This window comes from Myodes glareolus, chromosome 6 (assembly GCF_982192425.1).
Source record: "Myodes glareolus chromosome 6, mMyoGla1.1, whole genome shotgun sequence".
Taxonomy (NCBI): domain Eukaryota; kingdom Metazoa; phylum Chordata; class Mammalia; order Rodentia; family Cricetidae; genus Myodes; species Myodes glareolus.
Genome location: NC_142031.1, coordinates 58,361,352 through 58,374,572, shown reverse-complemented (window position 1 = coordinate 58,374,572; position 13,221 = coordinate 58,361,352). Strand labels below are relative to the sequence as shown.

The 13,221-nt window shown below is 50.3% G+C and overlaps 1 protein-coding gene across 6 annotated transcripts in view; it reads right to left on the bottom strand.

The window, feature by feature from the left end:
- The window catches only part of Lpin1 (lipin 1), a 110,927-nt gene that overhangs the window by 44,415 nt on the left and 53,291 nt on the right, over positions 1-13,221 (bottom strand). For 5 of the 6 annotated variants that reach the window (XM_048439741.3, XM_048439742.3, XM_048439744.3 and 2 more), the window contains 2 exons: positions 1,481-1,681; positions 629-724 (listed from right to left, as the gene is read on the bottom strand). In XM_048439741.3, coding sequence (XP_048295698.2) covers positions 629-724; positions 1,481-1,681 — 297 coding nt within the window. Of the gene's footprint in view, positions 1-628; positions 725-1,480; positions 1,682-12,388; positions 12,528-13,221 lie in introns of those variants that run through there. The other variant, XM_048439745.3, reaches the window with a different exon arrangement.

Sequence of the window (13,221 nt, the reverse complement as noted above, 5' to 3'; positions counted from 1 at the left end):
GAGGTCACCAGAGATCAGTGCCCAGCCAGATTCACCAGAGCAACAAGCTTCGAGTTCCAGAAGAGAGCCTGTCTTAAAACTAGGGCGAAAGCAACAGAGAGAGACCTCCGACATCCTCCTCTGGCCTCCACGTGTACACAATCACCAGTACACATGCATGCATATACACCGTACACGGACACATACCCCATGTGGTAGTCTGAATGTCAATGGGCCCCATAATCTCATAGGGAGTGGCACTATTAGGAGCCACACTATTAGGTATGGCTATGTTGGAGTAGGTATGGCCTTGTTGGAGGAAGTGTGTCACTGTGGGGGCAGGCTTGTGGGTTTCCTATCTCAGGACACCACCCAGTGTCTCAGTCAACTTCCTGTTGCCTTCTGATCAAGATGTAGCCAGCACCATATCTACCTGCATGCCACCATGCTCCCCGCCATGATGAGAATGAACTGAACTTCTGAAATGTAAGCCAGCCAGCCCAATTTAATGTTCTCCTTAGAAGAGTTGCTGTGGTCATGGAGTCTCTTCACAGCAATAGAAATCCTAACTAAGACACACCATATTCACACAGTAACAATAACAGAAAAAAGTATTTTGGTCACGTACTAAATTAAAATGACCTCTCACCTGGTCATTGTCAGTCTCCTGGACGAAAAAGGCTTCTCCATTGTCTCCCAGCTTCATGTGCAAATCCACGGACTCCCCGTTGATCTCTATGTCCACCTGAAGGGAAGACACAGAAGGACACAGTAAACGTCCCTGAAAGCTGACACCTCAAGTCTCAGTAGCTGTCTCTCGTCCAAATATACCTGCCCTGAGCACTGGGGAGGGAGGAGGGAGGGAACTTGGGTTTCTAAATGTGTATACTGGTCCTTTTTAATACTGCCATTGCTGTTTTAGAACCTTCTGTTCCCCACCAATGCGCATACTTCCCCTCTCCTGGAGGATGAGAGAGGCTTGTGACTGACACCCAACCAGCAGAATGCAGCACAAGTCACTCCACAGGACTTCAAAACAATGTCATAAAAACATCATGTCCCCCAGGCTTGTGACTGATGTCCACCAGCAGAATGCAATACAAGTCACTCCACTGGACTTTCGGAAACCAGCTCATAAACACACCATGCCCACCTAGTCTCCCATGAGCAACTGCCATGCAGTAAGGGAGCCAGATCACATGGAAGGACTCTGGCTGGCAGCCTCAGCTGAGGACACAGAACCAGTCCCCAGGCAAAGAAAGGAGTGGGTGCTCCCCTGCTTTGCAGCACCATGCCCCCCTGCCCTGGCCTGTCCTGCCTTGAGTCTCTGACTTTGATAAACAGGGGTATGCCTGTCATCTTGGAGAAACTGACACCACGCTAGTAACTGGGACAAGTGGATCATTGGTGAGCGTTAAATTATGCTGAGTGTGAGAGCTCAGGACGGAGGGGCAGCACCCTCACACTGCTGTTCTCTGTGGAGGAGGTGCCTAGGCCTCACCACTTTCTCCCGGGAACGCAGAACGCCCATCTTCCCGAAGCGGACGTGGAAAGGAGAGCACTGCAGACTGCCATTGGGCTGGCGGACGACGATAATGTCGATGCATCCTGACAGCGTGGCAGGGTTCAGTCCCTTGTAGAGCTCCTTCACGGTCACAAACACCTGGCCGGCCAGCTGCCCCACGTAATTCATTGTCTGAACCTGAGGGACAAGACACAAGTTCACGAAGGCACTTAACACGGGGCAGTTGCCCAAAGGCTCCAACTCAGCGCTTCTCCACACCAATGGTGTAGTAGTGTACACACACTTTAACGTTTTGCCCACATCTCTTTGTTTCTGGAATGTTCTCCACAATGGCCCCTTTCTCCCACTCCATCAAGAAGCCTGGCATTCTTCCCACCACAGGGTCCAGCACAGCAAGACCCAGAAGTCCTAACGGGGGTACCACTGGGCTGAGTCCGTACATCCCAGGACAACTATGAATGTGACCTCACATATTTGTGTTTGGCAATATTGTCTCGTTGTCAAACACAAAAAAGCTTGGGACCCTGGAATAAAGAGAGTGCTTCATTTGTGTGGCTAATGGGAGACAGTGCCTCCTAGGGATCCAGGAAACATGACCACGTAGATCACTGTTCTGTAAGCCCTCCTCATTCTTCCATTCCTAGGCCTTCCATGCCCTGATGCTCCCTGGGCCTCAGAGGGGGTGACATCTATGTCCCAATTAGTGCCAAGCACTTAGCACATACTTATTCTCGACACTTTGACGAGTTATGAGCCCCACCCCCCCACCCTGACCAGTACTCACAGCTGAGAGATGTCCCTGACCAAGTCTGAGAGCTGCACTTGCCCGTGTGGGTAGACATGAACTGTTCAGGGGCTGACAAGATGGCTCCGCTGGTCAAGAGCAATTGCCAACAAGCCTCACATGGAGGGATGGGAACCAAGAGCTATACATTCACAGTGGCAACACACCCCACACACAAACTAATGTCAAAAATGTGACAATTTAGAAGGCAGTTTAATTATGTTTCCATTTGGCAAAACATCAGTCGTAGATTCCCCCACAGGGCCTGTGACAGCCCTGGCCATAAGCTCTTGACCAGTTCTGCAGTGTTCGGCGTGCATCCCCTCCCATGGAGCAGACTTTAGATCCAATCAGGAAGCAGTTGGTTTCCTTTCAAACACGCCACTACTGCACCATGGGCATCTCTGACAAGGCAGGTCGGCATTGCAGCCCACAGGGTCTGTGGTCCAGTGTGACAGCTGTCCACTTTCCTCCTCCAGCAGTCACCCTGCCTCACATTCTGACATGATGCCTGCTAGGCGACAGGGAGACAATGGCTCTTATCAGTTTCCATCTAGTCCCTGCCTGCCCAAGCTGTGACAACCCCAGGGGACAGGTATGTTAAGCATTTGCCCAACCAGTCAGCCACTTGCCATTCTCAGCAAATATCTGGGGCTTCTACCCTACAGGCCCAGCACTGTAACACATACAAAAGACACTGTCCCTGGCATAGGCTTGTGGGAGAGAATGAATACAGCTGTAACCAAAATATAAACCAGTGATAGCACAACTCCATAATCCCGACACACGGAGGTTCCAAGAGGAGCATCAGGTTTTCATGTAGCCAGCCTGTGCTACATGAGATCCTGCCTCAGAAAACAAATTCAAACAAAGGGAGAGAGGTAGAGGTCCCAAAAAGACCTGCAATTTAAAAACCACGACGCTGTAACTCTCACATTCTTCCCTTGCCTGTCACCCTCGCATTAAACTTGAAATTTTAACTTTTGCTGTACCTAGCAAAAGAAGGAGCATTTTAAGGGTGTTTTTGCACGATTTCTATTATGTCTCCTAATCCTGCGCTTCACAAGAACCCTGTGGGTGGGAGGCCTTTCACAGGGGGACCAAGAAATAGATCCCAGTGTCACGAAGTCAATGGCCATGACCACAAGCTTGGCATCAAGGCCAGAAGCAGGCTCACTGGGTGCTGAATCAACTCTGTTCTGGTTCAGTGAAGCCCCCTGAGATGTCCACCGTGGCCTCCCCTAATCCCTCCCTGCTCCTACAGGGTCTGAGCTTATTGCTGAGCAGCAGACCAAGCACGCTCTCTGGCAGGGAAGTCCCAGCCCATGCCAGCTGAGACCCATTTGAGTCTTTCTTTGCTATGAAGCAAACACAGCTCTCAATTCAAATGAAGTAAGAGGTGGTTTATTCTAAAGCAAATGCAGGGGAGCACTGCCCCAAAACACAGATTCCGAATGCCACAAATCCTGGGTGCCGCCATTAGAACATGGTGCCACCCTTACTTACATGGGATTGTATCATTCACAGGACAAAGAAAATCATACATCAAGCTATTTACCTAATAATTGGCAGGGATCACATAAGCAGGGCATACAATAAAGAGAGAAAACTCTGCTACACCTGTAGTTTCCAGTGTTATCTAATGACATCCTTAGCTTCTGAACTGGTAGAAGCCAGCAGAAGACCTTTGCAAGATACTGATAGTCCAAAGGAAGTTAGATCAGTGTGGTGCATTGCCTGAGAAATCTCCCCCAGAGTCTGAGCATCTGGACACTTGGTCCCCAGTTGGTGGCCCTGTTTTGGAGAGCCTTAAGTGATGGAGCCATGCTAGAAGTATGCTGCTGGGTTGGGCTTAAAAGCCTCCGCCACTTCCAGTTCACTCAGCTTCCCGCTTGCATTTAACAGTGTGAACCCTCAGCTTCCTGCCCCAGCCACCATGCCTGCAGTTTGCTGCCATACTCCATACGGTGAGGACTCTGTTCCCCCTGGGTCCATAAACCAAAGTAAAGTCTTCCTTCTATAACCGTCTTGGTCATGGTGTCTATCACAGCAGCGGGAAGGTGAGGAACACAGTCAGACAAAGGTGTGGACGGTGAATGGCTGTTTAGAAAACTGAAAGCATAAAAGCAGCCCAAGCTAATTCAGTCCTGGATCTGCAAGATTCTAACTCTCCGCAATCGGTTAACAGTTTAGCCTTCTAGAATCTTTAATACTGGGTGTGTATCTTTGGGTGGGGGCTTCAGTTTACATTGCATAGGAAAGAAAAAGGTTTGAGAGTTGGGGGCAGTTAGCAGATCTCAGCATCCCAGCTTCCCAGGTTCAAAAGAGTATGCACAGGGTCCCAAATGTCTGTAGGCCCAATTCTAGTTCTAACGGGTCAGAGAGAAGGGACACTTTCCCTCTCCGTTTAGCAACCCGAGTGGCACCCCTCGTCACCAATGCTCTCGGCTGCTCTGCCCTGTGACCTCAAGAAAGCAACCCTCCCAGATACAGGAATGTAGAAGAGGAAGAGTCCAAGTTGGAAGGACCCTGATCACTTCACTGCTCCAACAGGTTCTTTCTAATGGGAAAAACCTAGAAATGGGAAGTCTTAGGCAGAGATCCCCTGTGAACAACCCCGAGAACTCACCCCCTGGGTAACCATGCACTGTGTGAGCAAAGAGCTGGGCTACTGTACTTTTTTACTGCAATTAGCCAGAAGCAGCTATCTATTGGAAGCCTCTGCGGATGTTAAAAGGTCTCTATGTGGGCACCAGGACACTGTTCCTAATCCCCACCAGACAACAGTCTTCTTGAAATGAATTATCCTTAATATCTAGACCCAGGGGCTACCTAGACAACCCCATACTAAGCTTATAAATAATAATAATAATAATAATAATAATAATAATAATAATAACTGCCTCCACAACCTCATGAAGCTGACTGTCATTAACAAGAATACAGGCAATATTGTCAAGTAGGTGGGGGAACTGGGGGTCTTGTGTGCTGTTGGGGGGGAAGGGAAAAATGGTGCAGCTACCTAAAAGCCAGGGCGGCAATTCCCTAAAAATGAAAAACCCTATAATCCAGCAATTCAGTGTCAAGGTGTATCGTTTAAAGAACTGGAATCAGGGTCCTGAGAAGGTATGTGTACATTCATGTTCACCACATCCAAAAGAAGAATCAACCCCGACATCCATCGACAGAGCGACAACATGTGGAATGATGGGAAAATGATGGAGGCTGAGGAGGTAGCGCAGAGGACAAAGCACTTGCTATGCAAGAGTGAGGGGTAGAATTCAGATCCACAATGCCCACATGAAGTCAGTTAGGCATGGTGGTACACCTGTAACCAGAGCTTAGGAGGCAGGGAAGGGGGTCCCCAAGGCAAGATGGTCAGCCAGACTTGCCCAGTCAGTGAGATCTGGGTTCAGCGAGAGACCCTGACCTCAGTACGCAATGTGGAAAGAGGAAGACACCCAACATGCACTCCTGGCCTCTACATACATGGACACATCTTACGCATATGCAAGAAAAGGAGGGGAGGGGATTCTGCAAGCTGCCACAACACACGCAGGGTAAGCCAGGAAGGCACGAGGATGGTGAGAGAGGCCGTCAAACCAGACAAACCTAGGGAAGACTCTGAGGGGATGCAAGCAGAGCAGCAGCTACGGGGCTGGGAGGGAACAAGGGTGTCTGTTCCGGAGCAGTGTGGTGACTGCTGCACTGAGCGGCACACTTTAAATAACTTAAGGGCTGGAGATGCAGCTCAGCTGGTACAGCGTTTGTCTGGAAAGCACAAAGTCCTGGGTTCATGCCCCAGCACTGCATAAAACCAGGTACAATAGTGCAGTCTGCAATCCCAGCACTGGGGAGGTAAAGGCAGGAAAATCAGAAGTTCAGGGTCATCCTCTGCTACAATCCAAGTTCAAGGCCAGCTTGGGCTACCTGAGATCTCTGCCTCAAAAATATAAGTAAAAGACCTGAGGTGCAAGACACAGCTCCACCCCAGGAGGCATGTGACCGACAGTGGCCTTTAATAAGCCAGTCTAAGGCAGGTCCTCTCAGACACCCACTGGGCTGAAATCAGGTAAGGTGGATAGAAATGGCTCTCTCTGCCCCCATACCAGGGTCTCTTCTCAAAGAACACTGCACAAATTTTTCTTTAAAAGTTCTACAGCTCAAACTATGAGACGCAAAGTCCCAGGTTTCACTTCCTTCAGCTGCCCTGGCATTGAAAAGCTCAAGGAAGAAGCTAATTGGATTAGCCTGGAGATAAGCAGCCAGAGCAACCCTGCCGGGGCAGAGGTGCCTCCCGGGGGCTGCAATCTCATTACCACCACGGTGTCATAGCTTCCTTGAAAGCACCTGAGGAGGCAGAAAAGGAGAGGTTTGGTCTGAAGAAGAAAGCCTCTGGACAACTCCTGGGTGAGAAAGATCAAAGAACCAGAGGGAACAACGCAGGACACTCGCGTCTCAGGGGGACCAGCTGGAAGACGCGGGCCACCGGAAGCCTTTCCTGGCTGCTGGTTTCTATCTTCAAATGTGGCAAGATACTGCGCCTGGCAGGACTGAACAAGCTGAGGACAGATTTTTTTTTTTTTTTAACGAACACCACCTGTCTCTTGTACTCCAGCCTAGGCATTAGTTGCCTGTTTCTCCATTTCCTGTCTCCACACTGGGCTTTCTTCTGTAGGCTAAACGACTTTGACCACTGTTAAAGATGACTTCTGGTCCCTTCTCTCACTGGGCTATGCTCTTCCAAACAGGCGAGCCAGACTCCTCGGGACTGCAGTGCGTCTGGCTCAAACGTATTTTGAAGAACTTGACCAGGTCTTAGAAGATCCTCCGACTACCCTGGGATTCTCTAGAGCAGTGGTTCTCAACCTTCCTAATGCTGCGACCCTTTAACACAGTTCCTCTTGTTGTGGTGACCCCAGACCATAAAATTATTTTCGCTGCTTCATCATAATTATAAGTTTGCCCCTGCTAATGAATCATAATGTAAATCTGATATGCAGGGTATCTGATACGCGACTCCTCTGAAAGGGCCATTAGACCACCCAAAGGGGTCACGGCTCACAGGCTGAGAACCATTGAGAACCACGGCTAATGCAAACCAGGACTTTATGGGACTCTGGAGTCACAAAACAAGGGACTCTTTTCCTTCTTAGATGTGGCTGCCTCTGGGCTGGCATTTTGAACCATCACCAAGGTCTCTGAAACACCATCTCCAGGTAAGATCTTCCTAAATGGACGTGGAGCTTGTGTGGGGAAGGGAACCCCACTTCAAGGCCCCAACCTGCAACTGGAGGCCACTACCCACCCCCACATCAATCCTGGCATTCCGCAGGTGCTTGGCACAGCCACCACCCCAGCCTCAGACTGTCCCAGACATGGCCTAAAGACACACATCATCAAGCAGTGCCACGAGTCTCATGATTCCCCATCTAACTATGACACTAGAAAAGTCTACATTTAGTTCAAAATTGTTAAGACTCCATCAGCCGGCTTCATGAACCTGCCAAGAAATGCTGTTCCCCTGCCCATTTTTTTTTTATCTGCCAAAATTCAAAAGTCCTGCAATAGATCTCCTAACCCCACAACTTTATTACTGCAATTCCACCACCTGGAATATTCGTATCATTTGAGGGTGGCCTCAGGTCAGCGCCATTGAAAACTTGTCACAGTAACATAAGAGGCTCGCAAGACAGCAGAGGAAACCTGGATGGGTACGTCCCAGGAGCTCATCATCCCAGATTCACACAGATATGCAAATCAATAGAGGGATGGCTCAGTCCACAAAGGAACAGTCTCGAAAGTCTGAGGACCTGAATTTAATCCCAGCACCCACATTAGAAGTCAGGCACGAGGGGGCTGGGAGATAGCTCAGAGATTAAGAGCACTGACTGCTCTTCCAGAGGTCCTGAGTTCAATTCCCTGCAACCACACGGTGGCTCACAGCCATCTGTATGAGATCTGGTGCCCTCTTCTGGCCAGCAAGCATACAGACAAACAAAACACTGTATACATAATAAATAAATAAATCTTTAAAAAGAAGAAGAAGAAGAAGGAGGAGGAGGAGGAGGAGGAAGAGGAGGAGAAGAAGAAGAAGAAGAAGAAGAAGAAGAAGAAGAAGAAGAAGAAGAAGAAGAAGAAGAAGAAGACGACGACGACGACGACGACGACGACGACGACGACGACGACGACGACGACGACGAAGAAGAAGAAGCAGCAGCAGCAGCCAGGCAGTGAGCCACTGGGGAGGACTGGAAAGGACTGGGAAGGATTGTGAAATCCCTGGGACTCACCAGGATAGTCAATCCAACTCAACTAGTAGCAACAAATTCAGTTAGAGTCTAGTTCAAAAGGTAACGTGGACCTAAGGAAGGTCCACCTCTGGCCCCCACATGTGCACATGTATCCTGCACACATACACACTTGCACACACACAGACATACTTGTACACACATACCACATACCTACGCAGACACTCCCACTTGTACGTACACACCCTTGAACACACATGCACAAAATGATTCATTTTTAAGGCCTTTCAGAAGGTCCCAAATCAAAGCATTCCATAAATCCTCCAATAGTGAGAGCAGAATCACAGACCATTCACTCAGCTCTAATCATTCACACGAAGAACTACCCATTTGGCACAGGTCAGCAAATCCTAGCAATTCCACGGCAAGAACTGATTCTACAGATGAAAGAAGATTGTGTTTTTAGCATGTGTGTTCGCACAGGCACGTGCATGCTCACGTCACAGAATATACGTGGACCGCGGAGGAAAGCAACTAGTGGGCGCCCGTTCTTTGCTCCCTCAGAACTAGTGAGTTTGTTCTTTTGTTCCACAAATGCGGGCTCCAGGAATCAAACTCCAGTCATTCTGGTTGGCAGCAGGCACCTCTACCTGCTAAGCCAGCTCACCAGCCCCCAGAGACAATAACCATCTTTGTGGGTGGTAGTCACCATAGACTTGGTTGTGATGGAGGAAAAGCAGAAATCACTCCAAGACCAACGAGACCCTGGATGGACAAATTATGGACCATCCACATTAAATATGGAATAGTGTGAGCCTATTAAATGTGGAATGGAGTTACAGGCGCTATAAATACCCATACTCACAGGGGGTAGATGGCTGACCTTGGCTTTCCCATCTACACAAGCATTTCTTTCACGTCAGTTTTTAATTGGGGGGGGGGTCTGAAAACTGCTGTACATTTGGTCTCAGGGTCTCTGTGTCAATAAAAGCTACTCCGCACAAAAGGGACGTGAAGGGGCTTGTGGGATAGCTCACCAGGACAGGTGTTTACCAATGAGCCTAAGGCCCTCAGTTCAAGCCCGGGAACCCATGGGGTAGGGGCAGAGACACATTCATACACACACAAACACTAACTTTTAGATACTGTTTCTGATAAGGTTGTCCGAGTGGCAGGACAACTAGGACACGGTCCCTGACCCGGCTGGAAGGTCAACTAAGTGACACTCGGACTTCTCAGAGCTGAGCTCTGGCAACAAGGGGGAATTACTATAATCCCAGGTAATAAGTGTTCTCACATCCCTGCCAAGAAGCACCCGGGATCTGGCCAACAGGAGAGGGACACATAGACGCAACGTGACCCCTGTGCTCTGTGACCCTGCCCTGAGTTGGGACTCGGAACCTCAGCCCTTAACCGTTAGCTCCCTTGCAGGGCACAGGACCTTTGCCCTCCTTGGAAGTGCCAGTGTCTTTTCACACACTTGCGAGGGCCCTCTAGCCAGCTGCACATCTTGGTCAACAATGCTCTGCTCTTGGGACCTCTGTAAATCCTTGCAACTCCCTCTCCAATCCTGCCCCAGCCCTTCTGTAATGGTCACATATCCCCTGCCTGTCCGAGAGAACTGCAGCTCCATTCCAGGCCTGGAAGACAGGGTGATTCAAACAGGACCTGCCACCTGGAGGCACTAGCAAGTCATAAAGTCATAAAGGGTCCTTGCCACAGTACTGAGTCTCTTACAGCAGAGTACTTTGCGTGTATTTAAAGAATTCAGATTGTACCTACACACACACACACAAAAAGGCAGAGCAGGGAACAGTATTGATTCAGATGAATACAGGGGTACTGGAAAGGTAATACTCGTGTTCCATAATAAACATGGTGTCAGGCAGGGTGTGGCGGCACACGCCTGTGATTCCAGCATCCGGGAAGGAGGCTGAGGCAGGATGAGCCTGAGTTCCAGGCTAGGCTGGGCAACATAGGTCAAGACCAGCCTGGGCTACATACATAACAAGTTCCAGGCCAGTCCAAGCTACAGTAGCTCCAAATTAACATATGAGGACGTTCAAGCGCAGTCCGTTCACGGACCAGTCTGCACCACTCACTCCTGGTTGTTTTGTAAAAGGCTCCAAAGGCCGGGGCTGTTAGTGCACAGGACACCAAACCCCCGCCCAGCCTTCCTAGAGCAAGGTACCCATCCCCATAAACATCCCCACCAACATACTTGCTAAAATCAATTCATAACATTATTGGTCCCTTTCAGACCCTGAACCTGAAGAGAGAGAAGACCCCGGAAGAATGGATTCACAATCTAAGCTGGGGAGGAGTGAGCCAAGGCAGCTCAGGTATGGACCAGAAGCTAGCAACAGCTAGCCAGGACTAGCCTAGCTCTACAAAGTGCCCTCAATGGAACCCTGAGCTCCTCCTTGAAGAAACAGTCTGAAGTTGTTCTGAAGTATGTCATTTGGGCAATAATAGGGTAAATGAAGCCTGGTTTTATTTTTTTTTTCACTCACTCTAGATAGGGAAACTGATAATCAAGCTCCAGGCCTGACTCTGGCCCATAGATTTTCTGCTATCGGTGGTCAGCTGTCCTGCCATCTCCTGACCCTTTCCCTCTCTCCAGCCCAAAGCCCTGAGCACAATAGATAAGCAAAAAGCCTGGCCCAGCCCCTCCAGCAGATGCTTCCCCATTCTGGACAGCAGCCGAGGATCCCATCTCCCTCATCTGACCCCCAAGTTATCACCCAGGCAACAAGACCAGGCATGTTGTCCCCTTTCACTACCACTCCTGTTCCAAAGTGACAAGCACGGTAAGAATGCTGGCAACTGCCACCTCAAGAGGGTAGAAGTCACATGGGGTGGCACAGTCACCAAGACGGTACCAAGCACAGGAGCCAGGCTTCACAACTCAACCATCAGTCTCTACACAAGCAGGGATGAGGGCCAAAAACACCCACACACCCACACATAGAACCCGTGACAGCAGAAGCCATGTCAGCAAACAGGAAGCTCTGTCAACAAGGGGAACCAGACACACTGGGATCCTTCAGCCTTTCTGGGGACGGTGCAGAGTTCCCTTGCCAGGGTGTTTATCAGGCCTTAATTATTATGCACCCCTAAACTGCTTTCATTCATAAAACAAGTAGTATGGAAACAAGGGGTGGGCCGTTCATGTCTGAACCCTCCCGGGTCGCTATCCACTCCTCTAAGGACCGTTACAGGCTCACCCTCCCCACAACTCCACTACCCTATGGGAAGCCACTGAGTCCCCCACTCCCCGGACCAGCCCTGCCCAGGGCTTTCGTTTCTCGCTTCCTTTCCATAGGAGGGTGGGTGCCTGCAGCAACTACTGGAACAAAAATTAGCAGGCAGCCACCCCGACTCTAACCCCCATCCCATTACTTAAGATGACATCCAATGCTTTGCTTGTCACTCTGCATTCCCCTGGCCTTCCCCATGCAAAAAACGGTCTGTCGCCCAGGCTGGTGGAGAGGCAGGCCCAGCGACCACCACACGGCAAAGCAGTGCGGAGGCCTGCCGGGTAACCTGAGAATCAGGGTTCCTAGCAAGTCGCCACCCTGCGGAGGTGTGCCCTTGGGCATGGAGGTCAACCTCCCAGTCTGACCTCAGTAGCCAAGGCGGCAAAGCCCGAATCCTAAGTATGCCCTTTGGGATGGGTCTCATCCGGGTCCCAGCCTCCCCCCCCTCCCGTGGGGTCCCTGCAAACTCGTGCGCTCCGTGAGGAGGCCCGGGATGCGAGGCTGCCGTCATAGCCTCCGAGCGGGTCCCCACAACCCAAGAATGGGCCTCAGGGTATGATCTGGGACCCAGATCCCGGCTGCTACTCACCAAGAGGAACGGCACGCGTGGGCCGCCTTTGTATGCAAACACCAGGCCTAAAGCTGCTGTCAGTTTAGAGCACGGTGAGGGGCGGGGCCTGAACGGAGGCGGGGCTTGTAGGGCGGCACCAGGGGGACTTCGGAGGAGCGGTGTAGCTGGGATGCTTCCAGGGCCCACTACCTCCCCATCCCACCCAGGCCTTCCATAGACTGGACTGTCTGCCTTGGCTTTGCAGAATGTAGGGACCCTGTGTCTCCTCCCTAGAGCCGAAGTCTTCTACTCCAACAGCCTGACTGCTTCTTGATCTTATTGCTGTTCACACTTAGTCCTCCCCTTGATGTGCTATGAGCCAGCCAACAACCTACACTCTCAGCACCCCCACACCCTACTTCCCTCCTGGCTTACATTTGCCACCGGGGAGCAAAAGCCAAGAAAAAATAAATAAAAAATGACGCCAAGCCCGGTGGTGGAATGAGCCAAGTCAGATCAAGTCACTCTCAAGTGTTGCTGAGACCCCAAAGGTCTCAGTTTTGAAGACAGGGACTCCTATGTCCCAGGCTGGTCCCAAGCTTCCTATGTAGCCCAGGAGGACCCTGAACTTCTGATCTGCCTGTCACCTCCCAGGTGCTGAGATTACAGGCAGCCTCCAGCATGCCTAGTTTATGTGTGCTGTGGATGGAGCCCAGGGCTTCTCTGTGCTAGGCGAGTGCTCGACCAACTGAGCCACATTCCCAGCTAATAAACACCAAGATATATATAGATATAGATATAGAGACAGATACATTTGTGTGCAAATATATAAATATATACATGTATGTATGTATGCATGTATGTATGTATTT